General features: G+C 37.0%; 1 protein-coding gene across 1 annotated transcript; it reads right to left on the bottom strand.

Annotated features, from left to right (window-relative positions):
* Positions 1–23: 23 nt before the first annotated feature.
* On the bottom strand, positions 24–15,792 carry LOC132712033 (mas-related G protein-coupled receptor member H-like). Its single transcript, XM_060692354.2, has 2 exons — positions 15,685–15,792; positions 24–2,239 (listed from the first exon to the last, which is right to left on the bottom strand). The coding sequence occupies exon 2, from the start codon at positions 2,194–2,196 to the stop codon at positions 1,252–1,254; it is 945 nt and encodes a 314-aa protein (XP_060548337.2). The 5' UTR covers positions 2,197–2,239; positions 15,685–15,792; the 3' UTR covers positions 24–1,251.
* Between the last annotated feature and the right edge of the window lie 445 nt (positions 15,793–16,237).

The raw sequence follows: 16,237 nt of genomic DNA, 5'->3' as shown, positions 1-16,237 counted from the left end.
ATATATGTTTTAACTGTGTAAGTATTATGTAAGTATTATTATGTAAGTAAGTAAATACTATGTAAGTATTAACTGTACACACACACACACACACATATATATGTATGTATGTATGTATGTATGTATGTATGTATATATATATGTATAAGAAGAGAGATCAGTTTGTAGATATTGCCACTTGAAATAGTTTCAGTCTTTCTCTGATTCTTTTCTTCTGGAATCAGCCACAAATGTTTTCACGTGATGTTCTTGTTGTAACATTTGTCCACCCTTGATACAATTGAGTTGATGAATCCTGGTCTCATGGAGATACAGATTTAGGATTCTCCAGGTAGTGTAGAGCTACAGTTCCATTACCCTTCATCATTGGTCATGTACCTGATACAACTTGGGACATTTTAAAAGTGGCATTTGTGCTTCCTTGGCTTCACCTTTCTATGATGGACACCTTCCAAAGGTGTGAATGTCAACGTTGAAAATTCTCAACACTTGTCCTACTGGCTAAGATGCTGAAGTTCAACCACACAGAATTGGAGGCCACTCAAGTTGGGAAAGGCTGAACTCAAGCAAGCTAATTAATCTTCAGGTGGTAGATATTAGTTAAAGAGGTTGTTTGAAAAATGTTTTGAGATTCCACAAAGATAATTGTCTGTACAAATTGGGGATTCTTGCACAAATGATCCAGAATACAGAGCAGTTTCTTTTAAATAAAAAAAGAGGAAATCATGGGCTTGCTTGGAAAGAAATGAATGGTGAAATGAAAGAGTTCAGATTTTGGATCCTTCCAATGGACACCTTCCAAAGGTGCGAATGTCAACTTTGAAAATTCTCAGCAATGATCCTACCATCTAGACACTGAAGTTCAAACACGCAGAATTGGAGGCCACTCCAGTTGGGCAAGGCTGAATTAGAGCAAGTTAATTAGTCTTCAGATAATACTTGGTAAATAGATTAGGTGGCTCAGAGGCTAAAACACTGAGCTTGTCGATCAGAAAGGTCGGCGGTTCGGTGGTTCGAATCCCAGATCTCCTGCGTCAGCTAGAGTAGATGACCTCCAAGGTCCCTTCCAATTCTGCTACTGTTACATATGTTACATAGTCCAACTTGAGAAATATTTTGTTTTCCACAAAGATAATTATCTGCACGGATTCTGGATACATGCAGAAATTAATCAGCATAAAGACCAGTTTTCGGGCTTGCTTGGAAAGAAACAAAGGCATCTTTTGATTGAGAAGAGTGAAAGTAAAGCATTCAGATCTTGGAACCTTCCGATGTCTCCAGTTCATCAGTAGAGAGTTCCTCCTCCTTGAAAACCTTCTGGAACAAGTCTTTGATGCCTTTCCTGGATTTACCCCTCTGTCTCCCCACCAGGTAATAGATGACGGGGTTAATGCCGCTGTTGATGCAGGTACATAAGTAGCCATAATGTACAAGGTTGGGATGTATATATTTGAAAACATATAGGATAAAATAAAAGGCATTTAGCGGAAAAGCCAAGACTAAGAAGAAGAAAAGCGTGAGCAAAATAGCTGTCAAAAGCTGCCTCCGTCTTTGGCTTTTGGATATAAAGCAGATTTTGATAAACAAGGTGACACTGGAGATGGTCATAAGTGGGAGACAAAGCACAGCGTTAACGATGAACTGATACATCAGGGTAAAACTGTTTCCAAATCCATCAACTGCTATAATTGTAAAATGAATGGAAGAGAGGATGAAGGAAATGGCCCAGATGACAGCACACACAGTAGTGAACATGTGCAGCGGCCGGTGGCATCGATACCAAATTGGGAAAAGGACCGAAACACATCTGTCGATGCTGATGACGGTCAGGAGAAATTGCCCTGTACTGTACATTAACAGCAAGCCCGTTTGGAAGAGTTCATAGGGAAAGTCACAGTACAAATGTGTAAAAAACCAGTGGATTTCGATAATCAGCTCAAAGGTGAGAAATCCAAAGTCCGCAACAGAGAGGTTGATAATATAAATGGCAAAAGTGTTCCTCTTCACGGAGGAGCCCAGCAGCCAGATCACGAGGCCGTTGCCCAACATTCCCAACACACAAAAAAGCACAGTGAAGATTGCAAAAATAAGCACTTCTTCATTTATGCCGGAATCGTAACAGGTTCTGTTTTTGCCAGTGGATGTTGCATTGATTTGTGGAAAGAAAGTGAAAGGAGAAGGGGATGCTATATCCATTCTGCTCCAGTCTTTTCTCTTCCTTCTATGCCTGCAGGTACTCCTGTTGGAACAAAAGACAAAACAGTTGGCATTAGGCTTTATCGTAATTCCTAAAAATGCATATTGATTGCATGTCAGAATATGTCAGAATATTGCATATAAGTCTAATTGCTGAGATGTGAGCAACATTATCTTGCAAGATAATCTCTGTATTAACAATTGGATAATGAGCACACTTGAAGTCAAATTGGGTTTTGGTTATACTTGTCGCAAACTGGCCAAAACTGCCAACACTGATCAGTCCTGTCTTCATCATTAGGTTTTATGGTTTGAATTAAAGGTGATAATTTGGCCTGGCTTGTCTGAATAAAATGTATGATGTAAAAACCTTGATTCATCAAAGCAATGTTGGCTAATGGAGGTTAGTATCTATGATCCCATCTGGTGCATTCATGGAACATGGAAGATTGTGACTTCAAATCTAAGATTTGAAGATTTAAATTATTGTCGTGTTTTAAATCTGTCTTGGGCCAAAATTGTTTAATTTTGTTTTACTTTGCTTTTAAATTTTGCATCTATGTGTTTTATCTGTGGCTGTTCACCACCCTGACTCCTTCGGGAGTAAGGCGGTATATAAATCAAATAAAATCTAAATCTAAAATCTAAATCTAAGAGTGGTAAATAGTAAGGAGTATCGATTAATAAATGGAAGGGAGGGAAGACAAAAGGAGGGAAGGAAAGAAGAAGGGAGGGATGAAAGAAAAGGAAAAAAAATACAAGATAAAAATGGTCTGATGGATTAAAATTGTGCACCTGCTTACATTCACTTTTATTAGATTCTCTTTCCAGATGTTTCATTTCCTACAATGTACTAATTACACTTTTAAAAATAAACAACAGAAACTAAGTGGTGTCTTCTCAAACAGTGAGCAAAGCTTCAATTGCTTATTTTGCTTTCACCTTCATCCTGAAGTGTTCATTAAAGCTTTTTGGTGAAAATGTTTTGCCTTGTTAGGTGAAAAAAAAAAAATCTTACAGAGGCACTTAACAGAAAGACATGAAAACAGCAGTACGTAAGCAGGATATCTATAAACAGTAATTTCAGTAAAATTTCTTCTGGTAGTTGAATTGAGGATCTAAGGGGAAGAATAATAGAGGAAGAAGTAAGCCAGTTTCCTGAGTATCTTTTTTTCTGTTACGGTGAATTTAAATCTTGTACTATAAAAATGCCCTTGTTTGCATTTTCTGTTGCTTCTTCATTTTGGGTTTTAGTTTATAACATTTTTTGCCAGATCTGGTGTAGCCTTTAAAAAGTCTGTATGCAAATTGCCCCAGCACATGGTGTGTGGACCAAGCTACAGGCGTTCTTGTTGGTGGTTTCGATTGCATAAAAAAACTCTCCTTCCGGAAGTAAGTAAGTAAGTAAGTAAGTATGATCATATTTTACAACCAACATTTTTATCCTTAATTAATTTACTGTGTGTATCTATCATTTTTTTGACAGTTTATTGACAATTTTAATGAACTCTGTTTTGTTCTTAGGCTTTACAATCTCATAACCCACTCAGACTGCTAGAACTTTTATTGCTAAATAAATAGATAAATATAAATAAATAAATAAATAAATAAATAAATAAATAAATAAATAAATAAATATCATGCGCACTGATGGAAACGAGATGATTTCAATATTTTCAGAGATTCTTCAGTAACATTCTGGGCAGAGAAAATGGATACATTATTTCCCCTAGTTAAATCCCAGAATATTACAATCCCATTCAGGAGAACTTCTCCAAAATTCTCTTTTTTCCTTTGGAAAAAACCTGCCAAAACAGAGTCTTGATCATGAAATTAAAATAATAATAATAATAATAATAATAGTGGGAAAAATGCAGTAGGATTTCTGTGCCTAACACTAAAGTCAAATCAGCTTAGTCAATAATTAAAAATGAGTTTGCTATTTACTAAATACTGCTTAATTTACAGGATACCGTTCTACAAACTGTTACTTCTACTGTTTTGGTACATAGATATCAATGAGCAGCAGGCTGTGCTTGGATGAATTTTTTCATGGCATAGATTTTGTAGTTTCTCACAGATCCTTAGATTAAGGTTGAGGACAAGCCTGAAAGTTTTGAATCTGATTTAATAAGCAGTGGACACATAAATAAGCAAGAAGCATAATATCATATGCATGATATTCATACACACAGATACACATATAAATGCAGACACAAATACACACACAAACACTGTTTTCAAAAGTGTTGGCAAGAAAACTGCAGGGACATTCCCAGGTAGTTGCCAGGACTCAAGTTTGACTTCAATGCACAAATTCACACCTACCCACACACATGAATATATACATACATACATACATACATACATACATACATACATACATACAATATATATATATATATATATATATATATATATATATATATATATATATATATGTCTTCTTAAGTTTTCGCAGGTGTGCATATGCAAAAAATTAAAATCTCGGGTGTTTTCCCCGTCCCATGACGCGGGAAAACACCTGAGATTTTAATTTTTTGCATATATATATATATATATATATATATGTTTATGTAAGTTTTCACGGGTATGTATGTGTGTATAGTTAATATTTCGGGTTTCTATATATATATTTGTCTATGTAAGCATGTAACTACACACACACACACACACACACACACACATATATATATATAAAGAATTGTCCTAAAGATGCGAGTTCCAGGTATAGTTATAGAAGAGGCGATAGACATTACGATCTCCGGAACGTTTAAAAGTTTAAAATTTTTTATTTTAAAACTTTTGCTAAGCTTTCGTCGGCCCCTACCGACTTCGTCAGAGTATAAAATCCCCATTGAGAAGCTGCTTGCTTATGTGATCAGTATCAGGGGCCAACGAAAGCTTAGCACAAGTTTTAAAATAAAAATTTTAAAACTTTTAAACGTTCCGGATATCGTGATGTCTATCGCCTCTTATATATCTATATCTATATCTATCTATCTATCTATCTATCTGTCTGTCTGTCTGTCTGTCTGTCTGTCTGTCTGTCTGTCTGTGTGTGTGTGTGTGTGTGTGTGAAATGTGAAAAAATTGCTGAAAAACATCTACCAGCTTTGCACTGAGAGGATCTTAGTATTTGGGTTGAACAATAAGAATATTGCAGTTGAAAGTATATGAAATACTTTTATTAAAATTTTTAAACACAAGATTAAGACTAATACAAATTAAAATTTGTATTAAAAAAGAGTTTAAAAAAGAAAAGAGAAAAAGGAAAAAAAACCTAATTGTTAAAAGAAAAAGAATAGCAGAAAGATAGAAAGGAAAGAACAATATAAATACGTGACTTCTATTCTTTTCTGCAGTTATAAATACAATTCTAGATTGATCTCTCTCTCTCTAAAGTTATTCCATGACTTTCTTCTTTCTACAATTTATCCTATCTAATCAACAAAACTATAAACTATAAATCAACTATAAACTACAAAGAAGTTCATTTTTTTAACTTTTTACACAAAAAGTCCATACGTGTTTTCACTCACCAATAAAGGAAGATATTGTCTTTTCAGTTAAAAGTATGTCTTGTAGCCTGTGATTAGTATTATTGTTGAGTGCCATTTTTGTATATTTGTATGGGAACTGAGCCATCAAAGAAATATGCACAGATAAACTAGTTATAGAAACTCAAATCCCAGATTAAAAAAAAACAAACAAACCAAATATACTAAGACAAAGCAAGCAAAGAAACATAAGTGCATACGCACAGAGAAACAGTTCCCTGCTCTGTCTCTGACAAATGTGTGCTGCTATTTAAATAAATGCAAATGATGGGGAAATGAATGCAAACCAAATAAACAAACGAATCTTTAAAAGTAAATAAACCTTGAGCTAAATGAATCTTGAGCAAGAAGCTGTGGAAGATTTGTATGAGTTTTATCGCTATTCAGGCATAAATCTATTCAAACCATCTCTTGTGTTTTTCTGTGGCTATAAATCTATGGCTATTTAAGTACAGAAATATCCATCTTTATTTTCATAAGCAATTTTCCCGAACAATCATTAGTTGCCCTCTACTTCCCATCAAATAAAGCATTTTATGTGCAACTTCCCCCAAATTAAGCTTTGCGGGATGAAATCTTTGAAATGAGTCGACATTTGGAGAATTACACAATAGGAAGAACAATGTTATCATCTCCAGATTAGTTAAGAATGGGGAAATTTAACAAATTTACTTAGAAACAAAAAACAAACAAACAAACCCTAACCAAATATGTTCTGATGTGTAAAGTTAAGTCCTCTGTAGGTCAAAATTGATGCCTTGATGATTTCACGGTCATATTGACTTGTTTTCTTAGCAACAACACAACCACTGCCTTTTTCCCCTTCGTCTTTAATTTCCCTGTAATCTCCTTCCACGTTGCTTAGCAAATAAATCCTTGATAGGGAATGCAGAGTAAATCTAATGGTAAGAGTTTCCCATTCTCCAATTCCATTCAGGTTTACTCAGAAGTAAACAATGCTGCACATAACAGGACAGTTCTTCTGATCTCCATATATATGTCCTTTTAATATGTACTTTCTTTTTGTAGGTAAATGTAAAGGTTCCCCTCACACATTTGTGCTAGTCGTTCCCGACTCTAGGGGGCGGTGCTCACCTCCATTTCAGCGCTGTCTGAAGACGTCTCCGTGGTCATGTGGCCGGCATGACTAAATGCCAAAGGCACATGGAACGCTGTTACCTTCCCACCAAAGGTGGTCCCTATTTTTCTACTTGCATTTTTTTTACGCGCTTTCGAACTGCTAGGTTGGCAGAAGCTGGGACAAGTAACGGGAGCTCACCCCACTAGACGGCACTAGGGATTCGAACCGCTGAACTGCCGACCTTTCGATCGACAAGCTCAGCGTCTTAGCCACTGAGCCACCACGTCCCTTTTCTTTTTGTAGTGTAATGTAATAATCTATAAATATTGCAAAGCTATTGGTAAATAAGATGGAGGTCTTTTGAAAATCTCCACTTAATTTCAGAGTAGATCATCTGAATATATGTTTCCTGTGCATTAGAGAGAAGATTTCCAGCAATTTTAAAGGAGAGCAGGATTCATTGTTGCAGATAGATTTCTGTAACTTAGCAAAGAGTAGAGAACACTTTATCTTGGCAATGGGGCGCTTTATCTACTCTAAGATCTTGGCTTAATCAACATTTATTTCTCTATACACAAAAAGCAGTGGCAATGGTATTCATTGAGGTGGTTTGTTTGTTTTTTAATTAGGATGCTAAACAAAGTGAGCTGCTTAAGAAATGCAAGAAAATCTAGAGAAATAAAAGAATGTCTGGAATTGCAGCTTCTATGTATTGGACCATGTATAGATAGCTTACTATTAGGGCCAATTTAAGAAATGTCATCTCAGGATTGAACCCTTTACTTTCCCTGTGTATTTGCTGTCCGTCGTTAACACTGAAAATTGAAAATTTCAAACTATCAGTTCAAGAGCCTTGGTAGTACAGTGGTCTAAAGCACCCTGTTATTAAGCTGTTATTAAGAACAGCTGCCTGCAATTACTGCAGGTTCGAATCTCTCCAAGGCTCAAGGTTGACTCAGCCTTCCATCCTTTCAAAGGTAGGTGAAAATGAGGACCCAGTTTGTGGGGGCAATAAGCTGACTTTGTATAAAATATACAAAAGTATGAAGGCTATTGCTTAGCACATTGTAAACCACCCTGAGTCTCCGGAGAAGGGCAGCATATAAATCAAATTAAAAAACAAACAAACAAAACAACAACAAAAACACAACAACAGGATAGACAAAGAAGGAGAACTGTTCTGATCGGTTGGTTGTTTTTGTTTTGTTTTTCTCCACCAGCCTTCTTTCGTAGCATCTTCCTTATTCTTTGTGCTTTGCTTGTCTGATTTTATGTGCAGGAAACAAAGCAAGAGCTTTCACAGAGGCTGGTTGAGCAAGAAACAGAGGAAACTGGGCACGAGAGATAGGCATGGCAGCAGGCAGGTGATAAAATGGCCATTAACATGCCCTGTGAAAGGGAGTTGTGATGAAAGAAAGAAAGTAGTAATGCTCAGTAGTTTTTACTCTTCTCTTTACAATGAAATGCACTATCACAAAGCAAGAACACTAAAGATGAAAGTTAGATATTTTTTGCACCAAATCTGCCAGATCCAAGTTGATATTTTGTGCCTTTCCTAATACTCTGTAGTAGCTATTTATTTATTTATTTATTTATTTATTGGTTCGATTTATATGCCGCCCTTCTCCGGAGACTCAGGGCAGCTTACAATGCGTTAAGCAATAGCCTTCATACTTTTGTATATACCTGCTTAGTAGGGTTGCCAGGTCTGCTTCTAAAAAATAGCGGACAAGCGGGGGGGCGTAGGGGGGTTAAGTAGTAAAAAAATAAAATAAAATTACAATTAAATTATATATTTTCTTACAAACATTTTAACACGTATTAAAATAATCACTTCAAAACTTTACTTAAAATTCAAAATATCAAATATATTATAATAATATGTAAAATATTAAATTACATTTTACTTTGCTGTCGTGTGTATTCTTTATTTGACTGCGCAGCTTTGATCAATTCTTTGTGTTTAAGGAATAATTCTTTAATTTCAGTACAATATTGAGAAATATTGAAAAATATACAAAGTTCACTTCAAACTGATGGTACAAGCAGTCGGTTACGTTCGTCAGTCCACAAATTTCCCATGACGCTGAAAATTCGTTCAACGTTTGCATTTGATACCGGAATTGATGCACAATACTGGAACAGTTTCAGTAAACTCAGAGCTGGCTCTTTCTTGAAAAAGTACGTCCACTTATCAAGGGATGAATCGCCCTGCAGATGAACATAAACTTCTTCTAAGGCAGAAATTTCATCAAAGAGAGTGTTGGGTGGAAGTTCTTCCCGCCATGGTGATAATAACCAGATGTTCGTCATTTCTTCTTAAGTTGGAGGATTAGTGCGATCAATTAGATTGAAACAACTTAGCGTTTCATATACTGAATCAGTGAAATTATACCACTTTTCTAGGTGTGCAATGGCTCTTTGATACACATTGATGGCTTCTTTCTTGAACTTTTGCACTCAGGCAAATGTTTTTTATGTAAGGCAAATAAAACTTTCATTCCAAAAAACTGCTCATCGTATTTTTTTTTGCAAAGAATCAGGCAGCTTACACATGATAATGTGAAGATCACAAGCAAGAATTTTCTTGCTTTCCAGCTTTAGTAGGGTGTCTTGCATTATTGACATGAAGAAGTGCGTGAAATATAAATACAATTCTGAAATTGTTGGTTCATCGTCCTTTGCGAGTTCATTTTCCTGATCCGAAATAAGGTTCCAGATAACCTTATGGCACTCATCAGATCCAAGAGAAATAAAATACGATTTTAGAGGTATCCAGTTTAAAAGAAGTCTTTTGACCGCTTTAAACAAACTTAACCAACGTGTTGGAACATGGCGCAAAAATTCTGACTCGCAAAACTTATGTACCATTTCATCATAAAGCTTTTGAATAAAAAAAATGTCCACTATTTTGTGAAAAAAAATAGTGAACATAATGTGAAAAAAGTGGACTGTCTGCTCAAATAGTGGACACCTGGCAACACTAAGACTTAGTAGGGCGTTTGCCCCCCCCCCAAGCGGTGTTCTTTTTTATACAAAGTCAGTTTATTGCCTCCACAATTCGAGTCCTCATTTTACATACCACGGAAGGATGGAAGGCTGAGTCAACCTTGAGCCTGGTGAGATTCGAACTTGCAGTAATTGCAGGCAGCTGGCAGCTAAGTGCTATTTAACAGTGCTTTAGTCCACTGCTCCACCAGGCTCCTTAGTCCATTTTTAGTCCAGGATCTCTTTTCACAGTCTTACAAAAGTCTTACAAAAAGTCAATGTCCATTTGGGATTGTTGTAGAAGCCGGTGGAATTCTTAAAGTCAGAATAACAGAGTTGAAAGGGACCTGGGAGGTCTTCTAGCCCAACCCCCTGCTCAGGTAGGAAACCCTATACCACTTCAGACAAATGGTTGTCCAATCTCTTCTTAAAAGCTCCCAGTGTTGGAGCAGCCACAGCTTCTGGAGGCAAGTCGTTCCACTGATTGATTGTTCTCACTGACAGGAAATTTCTCCTTAGTACCAGTCTAATGGATCCTGGACCACTTTGGAAAATATATATATAATGATACCACTTCTGGTTTGTCTAGCGACTAACAACCTCACCACGATGCCACATTTTTCATTGAAATGTGTCTGTTTTATATTACAAGTTTGTATCACATTACAAAATTATTTTAAAGGCTCAGGGTCAGCATTCTGATGCTGCCATAAAAAGGAGGAGACGAGACTTGACTTTTCACCTACTTATTTTCTCTGTAGATAATATCCCCTGGGAGATGGGATGGGAGGGAGACATTCCTGTGGGCTGAGGTCAGAAGCTGGGGAGACTGACTTGGAAGATGGCCAATGAGAAGATGAGAATTGGGGAACGGAAAGGGAAGGGTTTGGGGGTCAGAGGTTTAGTATCGGCTATGACAAAGTCGGGGCCAGATCTGTCATATTCAATAAATGGAATATTTCAGCAAAGATTAATTGTTTGGGAGTGCAATTTATTTGAGATGACATCGAAACCTGACACTCAGTACTTGCAAGGTACCAGCTTGAACACCTGGCTGTCAAAATCTTACCTGTCACTTAGTCATTTCTTGGAAGTTTAACAGAAAATTATGAAGTCACCTTCACATTTCTTTACATGTGATGCTAGTTGCTTAATTAGGGTAACCCTTTAAACCAGGGGTGTCAAACTCAAGGCCTGCAGGCTGAATTCGGCCTGTGGGGTTCTTAGATCAGGCCCACGGGGCCACCCTGGAAACAGTGAAGGACTGGCTGGCAGTGCCTCTGCCAGTGAAAAAGGAGGTTGGGAGGGCCATATGTGGTCCTCCCGAGCTCCATTTTCTGCTCCAACAGCCTCCTGCAACCCTCTGTCAGTGAAAACGGAGCTCAAGAAGGCCCTTCCGAGCTCCGTTTTCACTGGCAGAGCACTTGAGCCACCACAGGCACCCCGACATGAGTGACCTTGAGCTGGCCATGCCCACCCTGGCCATACCCACCCGGCTCCTCGAGGTCAAACACAACCCTGATTCGTCCCTCAATGAAATCGAGTTTGACACCCCTGTCTTATACCCTTTAATTAAGAACTCCCAATTTTTTTTTTCTTTTTGTAGAGTTTCCAAGTTTCAGTTTCAGTTTTATTAAATTTTTACACCGCCCTTCTCCCGGGAGACTCAGGGCTGTGTACAGCCAAGATAAAACCCACAATATAAAAGTTAAAAACAATTTAAAATTATTAAATAGTTTTGGCCGATCATCTAAAATACAATAACCCATTAAAAAATATTTAGGCCAGCCCTGCTTGATGGAGTAATAGCGTTTTAAGGGCGCGGCAAAAGGTACGGAGGTCGGAAATCCGACGAATCTCTGGGGGCAGCTCGTTCCAAAGGGCGGGTGCCCCTACAGAGAAGGCTCTCCCCCTGGGGGTCGCCAGTCCTATAGTTATAAGTTCTTTTTTTAAAAAAACAAGTTTTATTTTTTTTTCTTTTCTCCTCTCCCACCTTTACCCACATCTTTCTTTCTTTTCTTGTTTTTTTGAACAGTGTTGGTCGTTTCTTATCTTGTACAATTAGTCAAATTCAAAAATATTTTACTCAATTACAAAATTTGTCAATATCATCTTCCCCGCTTTCCTTTTTTTTTGAATATACCTCAGTATTTCTATGCTTGCATACATAAACCCCTTCTTCCTTTATCCCTAAATTTTAACTTTACTATTTATACATATTTGTCCTCTTTTATTCTTAAACAATTCATTCTTTTTCTTAATATATTTATATTTCTTTGTTCAGAGCTGCCTTTCTTCCACTTCATCTCTTTTTTTTGTACAACAATCTTTCTCCTCAAACCTAGCCTCTCTCTCTTCTCCTTCCAACTTTCTTCCCCCACCTTCTTCTCTTTTTTTAAAATTTGATTTACTTCTTTAATTCTTCTCTACTTCCCCTTCCCTTCTCCTTCTCCTCCTCTCTTCCTCCCTGTCTTACCTTCTCTCCTTTCTTCTCTTCCCTTTCTTTCCTCCCTACTCTTCCATCCCTCTCTCTCCTTCTTCCTCCCTTCCAATTCCTTCATCTCTCTCTATTGCTGCTGTTATAAGTTCTATACTGAGGAAAGATGCTCCCAATGGGTTAGAACCTTAACAATTGCACAATTGCACAGTAAGAAAAAACAAAAAGTAAGGATAACATTTTGACAAACTATTTGCATTTCCCTTTGCATACCTTTGCATACCTTTTGCATCCAAATTAAGCTATCCTGCAATGTAATCCTTGCAACAACCAAATTCTGGGGAAATATATTTTTTTCCTCTTTTCAATGGCTTTTTGATAAACACTGAAGCAGTTTCCATCATTAACACTAGCATTGTCAGCACTGATGCAGATGCTGAAAGTTCATTCAACCCCAAGCCGGAAACGTTAAAACTTGCATAATACCTGCTTTGCAACATCAAACCTCCTGTTTCTTACATTTAATAAAATCAGAATACAGAATGTTCTCAGATAGAATGTTTACGTTTTAAACACAAATCCAGTTTTTAGCAATATCAAATCTCTGAACATTTCTCAATCAACGGTTGAACTTCTGCCCACAGGACTGACATTATTTCACAACTGTGTTATAGAAGAGTCCCCTTCCCCTTTTTTGCAAATGTCCATTTCGCGCACAATACAGAATTCACGACCGTCATATTTTCTGCTCATTGTTATGAGTTGTTGTGCTCATTCTGGATTAAATGAATTCATTTAATTTACCTAACTCTGTAGTTTCTTCCCCAAACCCCCAAAACTTTAACCTTAAACTGTCTACTGTTGACCTCACCCCATTCCTAAGAGGTCTGTAAGGGGTGTGCATAAATGCACCAGCGTGCCTACCGTCCTTGTCCTAATATTCCTTTTTACTCTTACTCTTCTCATGTATTCAAATTATGTTTATAGTTTTATCTGTTATCTTATATATGCTTGACGAATAAACTTATGATTATGATTTTCACCAGAGTATTTTGGACCACCAAGCTACGCAAAATCCATCATCATCGTCACCACCACTCAGTTCTCCAGGCAAAACGATGTAGCATTTCTCTCCCATTCAGTCGAAGCTTACATTTTGGTTTAGAGTGATATCTGTGTCCAAAAGTTCTGATTCAAAACATTGGCTTATGGTTTGCACAATATTTACATTGGGAACCTGCTTGGTAGAATAATGAAGGCATCAGGCTAGAATCCAGAAGACCATGAGGTTTTTTTTTTTTAGGCTCGAAGCATTGTACGACTTTAGCCATTGCACAACTAGCCTGGCTAGGTGGCTCAGTGGCTAAGACGCTGAGCTTGTCAATCAGAAAGGTCAGCAGCCTGGCGATTGGAATCCCTAGTATAGGTCTCCTGCATGAGTAGAGGGTTAGACCTCCAAGGTCCCTTCCAACTCTGTTACTGTTACTCTCTCTCAGCCCTTGGAAAGCTAGAAAATCAGAGAAATGCCAAGGAAACTTCATGGACTTGCCCATGTAATTGTTAGGAATTGAGATTGAGTAGAAAGCATGCACCCATCTGCCCACCCACAAATGTTTTAAATAACTTAGAATAGAGTAGAGTAGAGTAGAGTAGAGTAGAGTAGAGTAGAGTAGAGTAGAGTAGAATAGAATAGAATAGAATAGAATAGAATAGAATAGAATAGAATAGAATAGAATAGAATAGAATAGAATAGAATAGAATAGAATAGAATAGAATAACAGAGTTGGAAGGGACCTTGGAGGTCTTTTAGTCCAACCCCCTTCCCAGGCAGGAAACCCTACACCACTTCAGACAAATGGTTATCCAACATCTTCTTAAAAAATTCCAGTGTTGGGACATTCACAACGTCTGCAGGCAAGTTGTTCCACTTATTAATTCTTCTATCTGTCAGGAAGTTTCTCCTTAGTTCTAAATTGCTTCTCTCCTTGATTAGTTTCCAGCCATTGCTTCTTGTTTTACCCTCAGGTGCTTTGAAGAATAGTTTGACTCTTTCTTCTTTGTGGCAACCCCTGAGATATTGGAACACTGCTATCATGTCTCCCCTAGTCCTTGAATGCAACCTTGAAATCTTCCCCAACCTGTGGACTGAAACCTCTTGCTCTTTTGCTCATAACACACACACCCCTCCAACTTTGCTATTAGGGTTTCTCTTCTAGTGAGATAGGCAAGTTTCTTGGTGGTAGATGAGCATGAACAAAAATGAAGGGTGTTTACAATGCTTACAGTCTTTTCTTAAAAAAAACAAAAAAACCTGAAATTAGGAACAAGGACCAAGGTTCAGAAGTTAGGAAGTAGGAAAAGCTTGTGAGTTTGCATTTGGGTACATTGCCATTAAAATGCCAACTCCGCAAACGTCTATTTTAAATTTCTGAACCCAGATTTATTTTTATTCCCCGTTTCCTAATATCCTAAACTGGATATTTGCATTGTCTGAACTTCTACATATATTTTGTGGTACAGTTTGCAGAAATATATAAATAGGTACAGCAGGGAAAAGCTTTAAAAAAATCTGTATTATGGAGTATCGCCTGGAAGAATGCCTACATCAGGAAAAAGTATGCACGAATATGTTTATAAAGAGAAATGTACAAAATGTGTACATTAGCAAAAACTAATTCAAAGCTTGTAAAATTCTTTGCATAGATGAGGATGACGCATAGATTTCATGAGTTTAAAAACAATTGCAGTCTGAATATGTAATGGGGGAGATATAAGAGCCTGTAGTACAGTGGACTGAAGCACTGTTATTAACATCTGCTGCTTGCAATTACTGCAAGTTCGAATCTCACCAGGCTCAAGATTGACTCAGCCTTCCATCCTTTCAAAGGTAGGTGAAATGAGGACCCAGATTGTGGGGGCAATAAGCTGACTTTGTATAAATATACAAAAGTATGAAGGCTATCGCTTAACGCATTGTAAGACTCCCTGAGTCTCCGGAGAAGGGCGGCATATAAATTAAAGCAAAAAAAAAGAAGAAGAAGAAGAAGAAGAAGAAACATCATGACATTTAAAAAACCCCAAATTTCTCTTGTGCATATTAGGAAATAAGGAAGCAGCCTTATAATGGGTTTATCTAATTATTTATTCCATTAAGCACTTTTATTCAATGGAAGTATACCATTATTAGCAGGATAAATAGATAATATTTAGATTTCAATAGTGGACATCATTACAACGGTAATAGAAAGATAGATAAATCAGTATGAACAAAAATAATTTAGGGTTATTTTGATACATTTTGGTCAGAAGGAAGTCAAGGAAGTTCCATCAAATTCTTGGGAGAAAAGCTTGTATATGATGAAGTATTACAGACAGAAGATGTAAAAAGCAACCAATAAGAAAATTTTCTATGAAAGTCTTACCTTCTCTTTGAAGAAGATTACTAGAAAAAGGTCTCCTTCTAGATCACCGTAAGGTTTTCTTCTAGATGTCAAGGCTTTTCTTCCTAACTCAACGCTGACTTCAGAAGAAGTATCACCACTCTCTCATCTCTAAGGAGAAAATATTACAGAATTGCTTTATGTATGTTCAGGAGAGGTGGAGCACAAGGGACACACCCACAGCTGCGAGGTGGGGGCCCAACTGCTAGGAAATGAGTGCATCCTTTTTTGAAATAATTCCTGCCAGGAAATGAGGAACTTCTTTTTTCAGTGAACTCTGAAAGCAATGAATATTGTAAGTTGAATAGAGTAGAGTAGAGTAGAGTAGAGTAGAGTAGAGTAGAGTAGAGTTGAATAGAGTTGAATGGAATGGAATGGAATGGAATGGAATGGAATGGAATAGAATAGAATAGAATAGAATAGAATAGAATAGAATAGAATAGAATAGAATAGAATAGAATAGAATAGAATAGAATAGAATAGAATAGAATAGAATAGAATAGAATTCTTTATTGGCCAAGTGTGATTGGACATA

The sequence above is a fragment of the Pantherophis guttatus genome, chromosome 3, assembly GCF_059756535.1.
Source record: "Pantherophis guttatus breed Tessera chromosome 3, ASM5975653v1, whole genome shotgun sequence".
NCBI lineage: Eukaryota > Metazoa > Chordata > Lepidosauria > Squamata > Colubridae > Pantherophis > Pantherophis guttatus.
Note: the sequence above shows the minus strand (reverse complement) of the source record. Positions and strands in the feature narration are given on the sequence as shown.

Coding starts and splice junctions, on each gene's coding strand:
- LOC132712033 (XM_060692354.2), bottom strand. CDS start 2,196: ATGGATATAGCATCCCCTTCTCCTTTCACTTTCTTTCCACAAATCAAT.